Source organism: Diadema setosum, chromosome 16 (genome assembly GCF_964275005.1).
Source record: "Diadema setosum chromosome 16, eeDiaSeto1, whole genome shotgun sequence".
Classification (NCBI taxonomy): Eukaryota; Metazoa; Echinodermata; class Echinoidea; order Diadematoida; family Diadematidae; genus Diadema; species Diadema setosum.
In genome coordinates, this window is record NC_092700.1 from 33,726,313 (window position 1) to 33,741,459 (window position 15,147).

The 15,147-nt window shown below is 38.4% G+C and overlaps 1 protein-coding gene across 1 annotated transcript in view; it reads right to left on the reverse strand.

Annotated features, from left to right (window-relative positions):
- Positions 1-309: 309 nt before the first annotated feature.
- The window catches only part of LOC140240079 (uncharacterized), a 54,467-nt gene continuing 39,629 nt past the window's right edge, over positions 310-15,147 (reverse strand). Inside the window, exon 2 of the mRNA XM_072319887.1 lies at positions 310-1,393. Coding sequence (XP_072175988.1) covers positions 310-1,393 — 1,084 coding nt within the window. The remainder of the gene's footprint in view (positions 1,394-15,147) is intronic.

Here is a 15,147-nt window from a genome sequence, read left to right on the forward strand (position 1 = left end):
TTATGTTTTTTAATCTAAATAGGTGATTCTATGAAGAACTAAAAATGAAGTCATCCCCTCTTTTCTGGATCCTTTAGGACCCCATTCATTCCCCATTCACGAGAAACACATGATTCACGTAATCATGCGAATTGCTACAAATATCTCGGTGGCAACCGCTATAGTTGAGAGCGAGATGATTGTGCCAATGATGAAAAATCGTACCACGACATAGTCTGGATGGAATCACTCGGTGATTAAAGCATTTTGAAGACGGCGTGGAGACTTAAAATGAATGCAACAATGTTTTACAGGTAAAAAACGCCGTTGTCAAGTCTCCAAGTTGTCAAGGAATATGCGCTTTTCTCTGGCAAAGATATCCAGGGCTTTGTCGTAGAGGGCGATGTCTGCGTAAAGCGCGGCTCTGACTTCAGGATCCGCCTGCAGTTCGGATTTCAACTGCGACACCATGTCTGGGAGTGTGGTGTCGTTGGTACTTCGCTTGTTTTCTGACAGATTCTTGTAATCACTCGTATTCGACTTGTCTCCTGAGCATGTTTTACGAAAAGGTAGATCGTAGACACGCTCGAGCATCGCAAGCGACAAGTCGTATTCGTCCGTAATACCGATCATCGAAAACCAGTCCTCGAGATGACCGACGCTATACCTCAGTAGCAGGTCCATGTCGCTTTCCGAGAGTGACCGTTTGAGGATGACCTTTTCCTTGAACCAACACGGCGCGCTGTTGAACGACGCGCCGGGCGAGTGCGGGACGCCGCTTAAGTCGCCATAGCGAGCGTTTCCGCGCGAGTTGGCGGTGCAGAACCAGGGTTTGAGGAGAAGCTGACGGAAGAAATAACTGCCCTGGTGTATGGCCCACTCCTTAAGCGTGGCGTCCCAGGGGCCTAAGGCACGGCAGGTTTGGTCCATCCCCGCCCTCCGGCAGTACGTGTAGGAAGAGATGACCCTCTCGTAGGGATCCCGCAGGATCGTGAAGTAAGAACAGGTAGAGTTCGTCATGTAGTCGCATATGCCAAACGCATAGCCGCCCATGAGAATTTTGTAGCGATTTTTGTTCCGGGCCAAGCGAACCTGCATGTTACTCCTTCCGCTGCTGTCCATGACGGGGCCGAGGCTCCGGACCGTCTTGGATGACAACATCCTAAGGCATCGTTTGGTCGTGGTCCCTGCCGCTTTGTTGAGGTGCGAGTATACAAGGGCGCCCTCTTTATACCGCGGATCGTCAGCCCGAAAATCGTCTCTCATCGTGAAGTAATTTGGCAGAGTGTTGCGCGCATCTGGTAGCCACTGACGCAGCGAGTCGTTGACGGACCAAGAAGCGACATCAGGCACTGGGGATGTCTTTGTTGACTTCGGCGCTGCCGGTAGCCTGGCGGTCAGGTTCTCAGGTTTTCTGCAAAGGCAAAAAGAAAGATACATAGAAGTCACTGAATGAGGACTAAATCCAACGCAACAATGCGCTGTTGTAATAGAAAAAGAACCAAACAAAATAAAACAAAACACAACACCGCGTCAGCATAACATTCTGTTAGAATGTACAGAGTACATTGTTGGTAATGCGCTTGTCCGACCCTTTCTCGCTATAATCATTAATCATATTATTATTGAGCCCTGAGGTGTCCCAGCCAAATTTCATAAGGTATGTTCTGAGCTAAATAAGTATAAATGTCAACATCAGGTGGATATTTAGATTGAGACAAAAAAAAGGCAAAACAACACACATACAAAAAAAAAAAAGATCACCGCAACATATTCGTCTTGTTATATTGATGCAAGAGCTATACACTATAGAGACGTTCTGCATTGCACAAAACAAATTAACGTATTCTTAGCGTCTGTATACGGGGTCACGGAGAAAGCAAATTTTCGAATCAATTGTATGTTCGCTTCCCGCGGGATGCATTTGAGATTCCAGCGCAAATTACAGTCTGATTATTGCAGTATGCCTTCGTGCCATTTGGGATTACTAATGGGAATTTGTCATGCACATTATTCAATTCGACGACAAGACTCAATCCTAGAAAAGGCGCTTTCTTCGTATTTACTTTGCATGCATGCTATGTATTTCTTGCAATGTCTGTATATTCGAGAAATGGATTATAATAACCACAACAAAACGTCCGGCCAACCACATCCCCTAATATGGGTATAGGCCACAATTGCATTATATTAACTTATAGTGAGCATAGAGTATATAAAATGCTATGAATTAAATAAAAAAAAAATCAACAAACAGAGACATGCGATACACTTATGTTAATAAAGTCATAAAATACATACACACTCACGCACACCCACACGCACACACGTTCTAAGGCACAACATTTTAATGCAAACGGCGAATTAATGATCAGTTGCAATGATGAATCCGTCATTCAGTTTTAATTTAATTCAATTCAAGCTTTACGTTCGTGCTTTATGTCCATATTCTTATTTCATAAAATACACAACGTAATAACTGCAATCGTACATGCATTTGAATAATATAAACAAAAGACAAAGTCATGTTTATGTTTATAATTACCAAGAAAACAAACGCATACATTCTGCGAAATAGAAAAAAAAAAATCTGCGAAATAAAAAAAAAAAAGGTAAAGCAACATCCTTTTCAATACATCAGGATTGCGAGCATAACTGAGCGGAGATCAAAAACAAAGTCCTGTATTTTCAACAAAGAAAAATATAAGTATCAGGGTGGTCCGCAACTTCAAATTTGAGCATGTTGCAAGCTCAGAATCTGAGAATATTGCAGAAATTGTATGTGCTCGGAGCGCACATCATGAGCACGTAGTACATGTATGCGATATTCTGCAGCTTATCTCTCTTTGTGCTGCTTACATTCAATGTTCTCCTTCTTGTACATAAATATCTAAGTACCAGGAAGTTATATAGATGTTTCATATGTTTTGCACATGTACTTCACATGTTTGAATACGTTTTATTTTGAAATTGTTGCCAGTTTTTGAGGATGTTGCACACCATGTTGCTGGCTTTTGAGGATGTTTCACAAGAATTTGAGCATGTTGCATCGACATGCTGAAACCCCTCGTGGACCACCCTGTGTATACTATGGAGTTCGCAGAGGTATAGGTCAAATAGTAATGAAAAAGGAGAATAAGACTTTTACAAGCATTAAATTGATACCAGAAACATCTATGCATCATCTGCTAAGACCCATTTTTTACAGCTGTAAAATTATCATAATAACCAAATCTGAAGTAAGACTTCATAATATTTGCAAACTTGACAATTCTGAAATTTCACTTGTAGAACTTCATGATATTTGCAAATTTGACAATTCTGAAATTTCACTTGTAGAACTTCATTATGTGCATTTCTTGTTCTTTCATCTATAAGAGTCAGTTATCCAAACAGCACTGACTAATTTTACGTCCCCTAGGCATAGTAATGACTTTTGACAAACTTTGTAATGACTTTTGACAAATACATGTTATTTTTTGCTATCTATGTATCATTCCTTCAAATGCATGTCGAATTTATACTTTTTGTACATTCAGTTGAAAGAAGTGAAAATAAAACCTTTGAATTGAATTAAATAGTGTATTTTAATTTTGCATAATGTGCGAGAAAAAAACAAAAGATGATGTAACATCTGGTTGTCATCCATTCCTGCCTTAAAGGGGAAATCCAGTCTAAATAAGATGTAGTTAGTCTGATGAAAAAAAAAAGTTATATCTTACGAGTTTAAGTAAAAAAATTGACTGAAATCAGATGAAAAATAAGGAAGTTATGACATTTTGAAGTTTTGAAAATTTCTGCAAAGCAGTTCTTGTACAGTGGATATGAATATGCAAATGAGTGAGTTAACCATGCCATACCCTCACAATCCATTGATCGTGTACAAAGAAATGACGAAAATTCAATGTTTCTGTCATTGAAGTCTGAAACATGATGCTGTTCCTGGCTGAATAACTTCAGAATAGTCATCCATAACAGCCGCTGGCATAATTGCGTTTGAGTGAAGAACTGGAAATTTTGAAATTTTATGTCCAAACTATATGGCAAGTTGCGAGGGTATGTCATGCTGACTTCACCTTTTGCATATTCATACTGACCGTTCAAGAACTGTTCCCTGAAGAATTAGCGAATCTTCAAAATGTCAGAACTTCTTTGTTTTTCACCCGATTTTGATCAAAACTATGCCGCTGAACTTGCAATATCTTACTCTTTCTTATCAGATTAACGTGGACTGGATTTCCCTTTTCAACTGTGCTAAAAATAACCCGTTTGTAGACCTAAGAATTTACTGTGGACATGAACAAACCATGAATCTTAACATCAAACCTAAATTTTCGTACTCACCCATAAATGCACACTCACACACACACACACGCACACACACATACACACAAGCATAGACGATGACGGATGAAAATGTCGACTGTCCTGGCGTCCTCGAGTCGAGCCATAAATGGTAAATATCCATTTTTGTTTGTCAGCGTACAATATAACGTTAATGATTGAACGTTCATTGTTTATAGGGAAATAAAACTACACAGCATGCTCAGCTACATCCAGAGTCTATCGTTCTGAAATGCTCGCGATATGCATACGAACATGGCTACCTGCCCTGAAAACAACGCAAACAAGACACAAACACCCAACGAGAAAACATTTTATAGCACGTCAAGTCACATAGATTGCACTGGCATATCGATTTCGGTGCTTTAAAGGGATGGTACAGTATTGGTGGGGATGAGAATTGGGATTTTAACATTTTGCGAAATACCAAGAAAACACTTATGATATAGAACAGAGCATACCATTTTAGGAGGAATTCAAAGTTTATTTGATGAAAATCGGGTTTGGAATGACTGAAACATCCAAAAACAAAGTAAAACAAAGCGATCGTAATAAAGCGTGGGACCCACACTTATCAGAATCGCTCTTTTTTGTTAGAAACCTGAAATTAGGTCTTAACCAAAACTATAGTTCCCTTTAAATATCATGCACCATATCGGTTTATTTTGTGGATGTTTGTATATGCCTTCGACTCTCCCATTACATTAGGTCATTGCCTGAATTGGTGAATATGTACTATCCATTTGCCATACTTCTCTGCACGTACTTCACAAAAAAAAATAAAAATAAAAAATGCAATCTAAACATTGTTGTTAGTCTCATTTTAATCTAATCAAAATGTGCTTATTCCCTACTCATCATCTGTGTGTGTGATGGCATTCAAGCTCTGATCATGTATACGTTTTTTATGCATGGTTTGGGAGGACGGAAATATCGCAGGGGGATACCCGTCGCTTCAATCCCTTCGAATTTCCACGCTTAAATTGAGCTGCAGGTCTCCAGCGATCGGTGACCGGTATTCTTTGAACGCGTCGTCGTACTGCACTGCCTTGTAGACAAAAAATATAGTAGCTACTCAGTATTGATGTCCACTGGCTGGGTAATGGGAAGAGCTTTCTCTGGTTCTCTCTCCTCTCTTTTTATAGTATAATCAAAATGTGTATATTTGTATCTATATGCATATGTATATCTATCCAGCTACTATATGAATAGATGAATAAATAAATGAGAATATATATATATATATATATATATAGATATATAAGTGCGAAGAGTTTGTAAAGGATTCAGGAAAAAAGAGCTCTATGCTTATATATAGCAGAGCGTTATAGTCGATAGCGGTCTCCGTGCGCCCAAGGTAAATTATATATATATATATATATATATATATATATATATATATATATATATATATGTATATATATATATATATATATATATATATATATATGTATATATATATATATATATATATATATATATGTATATACATATATATATATATATATATATATATGTATATATATATATATATATATATATATATATATATGTATATACATATATATATATATATATATATATATATATATGTATATACATATATATATATATATATATATATGTATATACATATATATATATATATATATATATATATATGTATATACATATATATATATATATATATATATATATGTATATATATATATATATATATATATATGTATATACATATATATATATATATATATATATATATATGTATATATATATATATATATATATATATATATATATATATGTATATACACACACACATATATTATATACATATGTATGCGTGTATTTGTGTGTGTGTGTGTGTGTGTGGGTGTGTTTACATGTAAAACTTTTGAAGTTCACAAAACATTTTAAAGTGAATGCCGTTAAATCTTCGTGTCAGATTTCCCTTTACGCTCCAACTGGTAAACATTGTTCAAGTATAATATTATTGCTTGCTTCTGTCGTAAAAAAAGGAAAAAAATCATAAGCCCCTCAATCATTCATATCATCATTTTTTTTTCTAAATTGGCATCACATTTCAAAAGACCAAAAGTTACTCTAAATATTCGGAAGAGGGAGAGGATTTCCAAATCAAAATGGGCACAGATGGGTGTCTGGCAACGCTTTTTGTCCAAGGGTAATGAAAAGGAAGGGTCACTGCACTTCGTGAACAGTGCTAATATACACTTTATACGATATAACCAGGGGGAAATAGGATCATTCTATCCGACGCGTTCTCCTGTGGGCCATTGTGACGTAGCATTCGAGGTCACGTGACTATGACATGATCTGTGCCTCTTTAAATTTCATTTTGATACTGCTATTGTTTTGTTTTCACGAGACAACCAATTGTGTTTGTTACTTGTATTTTCTTGATCATCTTTAAAGATTATATCAATTTTTTTTTTTTTTTTCATGTGCCGGGGAGAAATGGCAGCCAAAAAATGAAGAACAAAATAAAACAATATCCATCAAGGGACAGTGAATTTATTCACGTACAAAAGCACGATATAATAGGGTCCGTTGATGACGTCACTGTTCATGACGACGATGATGACCTTGAGATATACTCGCGGACCCAATGTTTGATGACTCATCGACATCCACATGATCAAAACAAGCTTAAAGTTGGCAAATTTCACTTGAGTGTTCCCCTGAAGGGCTTACTGAAATGTTCACTGAAATTCTGCCCTTTTTCTTCGTTTTCACGGACAAAAGCCTTTCCTCTCGTGTAGAATAACAGAGCCTCTGCCTTCACCATTTATCTCCTTTTGAATTCGCACATTTTAGACAATTTGGGACAGTTGGAGACAATGTCTGGGTGTTAAGAAAATTGGTTGGAAAATGGGATAGAATAGACAAGATTCACATGTATATATTTAGAGAAAGAATGGGGTGCATCATAGTAATTAAAGGAATGTGCTTCTCCCGCAATGAAACGGATGTCTGTACTTTTTGGGGGATAATTGGGTGCGTAAATAATGCGCTACAAGCTTGAGGGTCTGAAAAGAACCAGACCATCATAGCCCCGAAACATATTATACTTGACGCCAGGAGTAGAGCGAACAGACAGCGGAAGGATGGAGGAGATAATGTTTGCCACGTTCCACTATCATGTGGTTGTTTTATTTTCCTGGTGTTTTTTTTATGGAAAATAATTTATGAAAACAAGACGTTTCTTATATAACTAAAGTGATGGTTTATTGACTTATTAACGTTCAAATTTAAGAACGGTTGATGAATTGTCTGACTTTAAAAGAATCGTTGGGATTACAGACAAATTCAACGTTTACGTTAGATACAAACATAGACATGAATAATAACGAAAAAAAAAAAAAAACTCATTTCACAAGACCGTTCTCTTCATCAATCATGATGCTTTACACATTTTCATGTGTCTTGTCTCGATCTCTCCCCGAAGCGTGGATCACGCCTAATCAACTGCCCTGGTGCTTGGGAGATTACTACAAAGCGCTCTACCAGAACCGACCTACATCTGTTGGGCAGACTACTAAAACACATGGCTGTGCCCGTGTGTGCTGCTAAGTGGTGAATGTCGATTTTGCAGATGATGCTGTTGATGGTTTTGCAACATCTACAAGGCAGCAAACTGTTGGCAACATCTTCGATCTTGAAAAGATATCTTGAGAAAAAAAAAGTATGAAAAGAGCAAATGGCCTAACTCCTACAGTATCATGCTAGAGTCACACACGGCCGGATTTCGTACCGGGTCCATAAGGAATTAAAACCGTATCGTATCGACCTGCTGCAACCCGCAGCGTAAAACCGTATGGACCCTTACCGTATACCGCATTGCCTTCATGCAACGGATGATGACAAGGTTTACATTCGGGTCATGTAAGGGTCGAATCGGGTTGACACGGGTCGATAGGTATCGAAAAGGATTCAGTTAAGGATTTAAAGTGGATTTTTATACCGTTCGATACGGGTCAATACGGGGCAAACCGGGTTGATAAGGAATTAATACGGGTCGATGCGATTTTAATTCCTTATGGACCCGGTTCGAAATCCGGCCGCGTGTGAACTGTAGCATAAATTACCATTCATTCCGGGACTAATCCGGCTCATTTTCACCCGGATCAAATCCGTTTTGTGACCCGGCCGTGTGTGACTCTAGCATTAGCGTGGCAAATACTCAAATGACACAAAGGGCGTCGGCTGATTGTTTGAGTGTGTGGAATACATTCATGAAGAAATTTTGAGTTGACAAATAAATTTCAGTATGATTGCTGGACGATCAAAAAAATACGGTTCAGAAAACAGATGTGTAAATAAATGATGTAAATAAATTCAATAATGCGTACTGGAAGACAGAGCAAGTAAAAAATCATGTTGATATTCTCTCTAAATCTTTTGCCTCATACTCTGATACCGATTGCATCCCCTCTCCGTCCAGACCCCTACCCCTCCCCTAGGCTAAACTCAACCATTCTCCATCGACAGAGGTATCAGGTGCACGCCAACTTTTGTTAGCTTACCGCCATGTTCCCTTCTTCTTTTCCCAGCGATGAGAAAAACACCACCAAATGGTAACAGGAAAACCAGACAATTATTATTTCCATGAGGTCGCTGGGGGTTTCTTATTGTGATCTTGCGTCCTTGTTTTTTCGGTCAACGTCACCCACCAAAAAGAAGATCGGGTCCACGCCGGCGTTGAAGTCGGGCCACGCCGGCAGAGATGAAACGAAGATGACCCAATTGGTTTCCCGAAGGGAAAACTTTGGTTTCTTGTTTGTTTTATTACACGGTTGATATCTATAATTCAATATTCCGACACCTTGGCATAGCTTGAATATCCACCACCAAGCGGCAAGTAGGACAAGACTTAAGATGGTACAATCATTTTGAAGATGCCAGTAGCGGCGAAAAGTTTGGATTAGCATACCCTTTGACTGCATAAAACCAGAATAGTTTGAGTTGTGAGGTTTACGTATTATTGTTATGTAATATTCAGCGACAATGGAAAGTTTGTCAAAACGACAATTAGGGGTTCTTACCACTTGCACAGTATATTCACTGTAGGAACTACGTAAAAGGCAAGAATTGTTTAAGGACCTTAACGTCATAACACGCGCAGATACATCTCATGATTCGCATAGTGTACATGCACACAATCCCACCACAACCCTCGCCAGGCGCCATTTCAAACCTGTCGCCATTTCTCAGCTTATAGACGCCAAGGAGAAGTTGATGCGTTTACGTGGTCGCCATTTTTTTTTATTTATTTATTTATTTTTTTTTTTTTGGCTAGAATACACCATGCAGATTTGATGTGGTGTGTTACAAACAAATCCACAAAACCTTCAGCTGGACATGTAGGCCCGCCAGGTCATTGCAGTAAATCAAGCTCTTATTTCAAGACCATAAGCGTGTCGATGGATTTTATGTACCATGTACATGCATTTATGCATTTATCACTGTCCACCGACGCGTTGCGATGGTTGGTTGGTTTGACAGGTAAAGAAAGTTGCGGGTAAAAAGAGCGCCACTATGATCACCCAAAGAGGTATCAAGTAAAGCATCTTACGTATAGCTTTGGGTTGTGGTCAGGTCCTGACCTATTTCGGAGAAATTCATCCTACAACAAACAATATGCCATTTTTATAAATATATGTATTACAGTTGCTGTAATCACGAATTCTCCAGAGACTAATGAAACGCGTGGGATCTAACTAGTCAAAGCTCGAGCAACGACCGCGAAGACGGCAGCTTGGGGAATCATCCCCGTCATTTTCAGTTGAGCTCATGGAATAGCATTTGCTTGTTTGTTTGCTTCTTTGTTTGTTTGTGCGTTTGCATTAGTTCGTGTGTGTGTGGAGGGGGGAGAGGGGATTATTGTATTATGTGCATGAGGGTGTAGAAGTGAACTAGTTTCTTCAAGGATGCGAAGTGGAGAGTCCTTAAAGGACAAGGTCACCTTCCCCTCAGTGAATGCGGCAATGTTAGTAGTAGAACACATCAGTGAGAGTTTGGGGAAAATCTGAAAATTCGTTCAAAACTTATGAATTTTGAAAGTATCTGCGCAGTTACTTCTTGATGAGAAGACTATTACAGTGTATGATGTCACATGCGTAGAACGATATAGGGAAAATATAAAGAGAATTTCTCAAAATTTTATTTTTTGAAAAAAAGCAGGCCTACACATTTCCTCGACTTATTATGTTGAAGGTAATATCATTCCCTCTGCCTTCTGAAAGAGGCATGTCAAGTGTTCTTTCATCATGCGAGAAAAGTGCAAATATGTTGAATTTTCTTTATACAGTATTTTCTTTTCTACTAATTATTGCTGCATTCACTCAATCCACATGTCTTTGAAGGTGGACTTGTTCTTTAACGATATTAAGATACGAGAGGATCTCCGTGTGTATGTGTGTGAGAGAGTACTAGTATGTAAAATGTGCGTGTATGTGTATGTGTGTGTGTTTATCTGTTTGTAACTTTTGTAGATTTTTTTTTCTTTGTCTTGAGAGTGTATACTGCTCGTACTGGCTCATAACGTAGAGCATTTATACTGGTTTTGAAAGTACAATTACTACTTCAGAGGATACATTTAAATAAAGAAAATATTTTTTCTGTTTCTGGTAGTCTTTGCAAATTAACCTTTCCACAACCTTTAGAACCTGAAAGAACAAGAAAAAGATTCAAGTATATTAACGTTAGCAGCAGCAGCATACACAATTCATATTCAATACATTATCATTAATAATTCATGTATTAATCTATTCGTTTACCTACTTATGAATCTATCAATTATTGATTTATTTTGAGGGTCGGGTAGAGTGGGGCCGTGTAAACTATTGTATTTTCGTTTGTTCGAATCCGTGTGCTAAGTCGAAAATTAAGTGTGACGTGGCATGAACTACATTTTCCTGTCGAAAATGCAGAGTCAAAAGACGCAGCTGCTCCGAGCCTCACGGACAATGCCGATGATAATGCGAATACGACATAGACACACCATTATGTGGTGTAAGTGATAGTGACGGGGATATTTTCCATTTAATCCTTTCGGTACCACCGCAACCTCTTTGCATACAGTGCCAATAGCATTTTGCGGAGGCGGGCGCGAGAGGGTCTAGCCGAGAGACGTTGCCCTTGGTGCGGCTTGTTGATAAACGGTGGGGGCTTTCCGGCCGAAAGCTGCCTGCCCAGAAACGAGCGCAAAACGCCGGCCAACAGATCCGTCAATTTTTACTCGTAAGTTGCAAACATGGCTTTCACTCTTCCGCCTTCCTTGTCCCTCTACCAGCGAATGTCAATGTTATCCCCCTTTTTATCAATATAGGGACAAGCGCATTGTACTATGGACAGAATACCAAAATGCGGGTACGAAGACCTATACAGTGTAAGAATTTGCCAAGACACATTCTCTCAGTGCGGAACAGTTACTGTGATGATAGTGTCTGCGTTTATCGCTTGAAGAAGATGTCTGCTATTTTGTCTATATTATTTGCCAGTTAAATCCTTTCTCTAATAATCAGAGTGCCTTGCAATTTCAGATAGGCATACGCGTTTCCATTTGTGCCTTCCACAAGAATTAAGTTTTAAACATATTACCTATACACCATACACGTGGACCACACAAAGACCCTCTCTCCCTCACACACACACACACATAAACCACACCAACCAGGCGCGACTCACTCCCGTTTTAAATTCCTCGGGACCGGCAGTTATATTTCGTTTATACCGAAATTTCGTTATATCCGAACTGAAGTACTTGAAAAGATGATAATACATTGGGACCTGAATTTTTATTTCGTTATATCCAAAATTTCGTTGAAAGTGTGTTCGTTAAAACTAGAGTGCACTGTATTACTGACTATAAATAAAAGGCCGGTCGAAAGGAATGATGAAGGAGATAAAGTTTAGTGTAGATTAGATGAAAATCACCGAAAACAAAACAACCAATAACACATACTTTCCAGATTTACCATCCATCCAAGCCCGCCTACTCAACACCAACACGCGCCAAGAGGAGGCGCGACTCTTGACACGTCTACTGCTGATAGACCTCAATTCCGGTCATGAACAACAAATGCACGACGAGGCAGTCCCGAGGGGCCGTTTGGGGGAAGGCAAACAAAACTCCACCAATACGCGATTTCTTTCTTCCTTTTTATTTGTCTAAACCCGCCTTTCTCCTTTCAACCTGATTTGGTGTGTCATACTGATTTTTCCCATGATGCTTCTCGCATTTCCCATGATGCTAATCGCGTTCGTCGAAGATTTATGGTCGTCATTTACCGCGCTGTCTTGAAAAGCGAGAACTAATAATTCTTTATGCCACGAAGCGTGTTTGTTTTCTTCGACAGTCTATACCATACAAGCAAAAAGATGATATTTGCTCGCTGCCGAGTGCAGGTAAATGTAATATGTTCAGTCATATAATTAAGAACATTATATATCCGCTAAGGCTCGAAATTTACGGGAGCCCGGTGGGCCGAGACCACTGAAGATTTATGTCGGGCCACAAAATTTCCATTAAGGTAATATTTTGGTACATGTAGCACTATCCGCAACTTTGATTCAAAATGGATTGTTATGTTTCGTTTTATTTTTTCTTTTCCAGTGGGCTACCAAAATTTGAAATCTAAAGATTTTACTGGCAAAGGGCCACCAGAGAAGAAAAGTTTAGTTTTGAGCCATATATTGATTTGCTCATTTATGCATATGATACATCCAGTTTCATAGAGACTATAGTATTATGCCTTATCACTTGTTAATCTGTGTCCAGCACAAAACCAAGAGAGCGTAATATAAACTCTGACAAACGGCAAAGACACAGGAATTGTTCAATCAAATTGGTTTCACCAAAGTAGTACTATAGTGGACAAATACATTCCTAGCACAATACTGATATAACTTTGTGTGGCCAACGTAAATTCTGATACAGGAGCTTGCAATGACGACATAAAAGGGCAGGAAGACGGAACTCAGGCATTGCTCATTCCGCTTCAGTGATCACAGCAATATGGCCGATGTCACCTCTGAACTTTCAGAGGACGATTATTTTGGTTTTGCACTACAAGGACTTCTTCCCTTGGGGATGAAATGTTAATGTCTTGTGTGTAAAGTCTATGTGTGTGTGTGTGCGTGTGGGTGGGTGTGTGCGTGTGTGTATGTGTGAGTAGGTGTGGGGAAGGAAAAGAATACACCAACCAATGTAGTATGTGGACCATTCTTAAACCTTAGTAGACACGTTCAGCACACGTAACGGATTCATAAAGAGGAATACACTATATATTATACAAACATGAATATTTGGGGATTTGAGGGAAATCGGACAATCCTTTCAAAAGTTGTGATTTTTTTTAAGTTTTAGTCGATCCATTTGATGTTCATCGCTGGATATCCAGAAGACCACGTAGGTCTACATGTGGAACTTGATTTTAATACCTCTTTCAGAAGGCGAGAGGAACAATGTCAGTTAGAGGGACGTATATGTCCTATAAACTTCACAAAAATTAATTTTGCGGAATTCTCTTTATATTCTCTGGATGTTGTTATCTTACTGTGACGCAACGAACTTTTGCAGCCTTCTTTATAAAGAAGACTGACTATACTCATTTTCATACAGTATGTATACTTTGTTAAATCACATTCTGCAATTATTACAAATATCCTGTGCATATACATTGTTTATATATATATTTATTTTTTTTTGAGGGAAGTAAAAATAAATTTGAATCTAGAATCTTTGAATCTAAAGCACCGAAACGTTTCGTGTTTAATACTTAACCTCATAGCTTTTGAAGGGATTGTGCGATTTTCCTCAAATTTCACTAATGTCTTCTGCTAACATTGCTGCATTTATTCAATGCACATATTATATCATATATTTGGAGTATATTCCCCTCTTAAGATTACATGAGAACAATGCATCTTCTTTGGCAACAAAACGAACACCAAAAATAACAACAATAAACCCAATGACTAATAAAGCAGATTGACTCAGACTTGGGTGTTTTCGCTAACAAATAGAAAAATGCCGTAACTATATAATACAACACACGTGAGGGAAATGCTTTAACAGTAGATCATCTTATACAGTAGAAGCATGCGTACATTAGACACGTTAGAAATATTACTAGACTCCTTTCCTAGCTAGATATACCCATTAGATAATAGGTCAATTTGGTTGAACAGATGCGGTGGAGTAGTACACAAGTAGAACTCTTCAACTAGGCATGGCCAGGTGATATAATGATATGTTTTCGAACCTTTTGTACTGGTATTAAATCATTTTGTATGGTGTGCCATATTGATATTTTCGGTTCACTGTGAATAGACACATGGCTCAATCCCCCTATTGTACGTTTATCTCAGAATAGAATTCCGATTCATAAATTTTAGAGTGACACATTCAGGTGTACCATCTGGTATCTCTGATCCATGAGGACAAAAATAGGAACTAATTTCCGTTTCTGCTCGAGGAGTCTGTTGAGTGCTTGCACAGTGACCTCTAGCAGCGATTTATTACCATTATTTCAAGTTTCATTGAAATTCGATTGCTTTATTTTGTTTGATTTTGGAATCAGATATCCACTAACGCGACAGGACAAATCTCAGAAGAAAACAGCGTTCATGGACATGAATCCTGAACGCGGTTAAACACCTGGCATATATTGTGAAGTCTTTAAAAGTTGCTCCAAATTTAATATTGATGAACGCACGCCGGCACTCTTGCCAAAAATGTACCTCGACTTTATCAATCTGTATGATATATAATTGACTCGTAAGGATGTCGAGAAAGTGTTG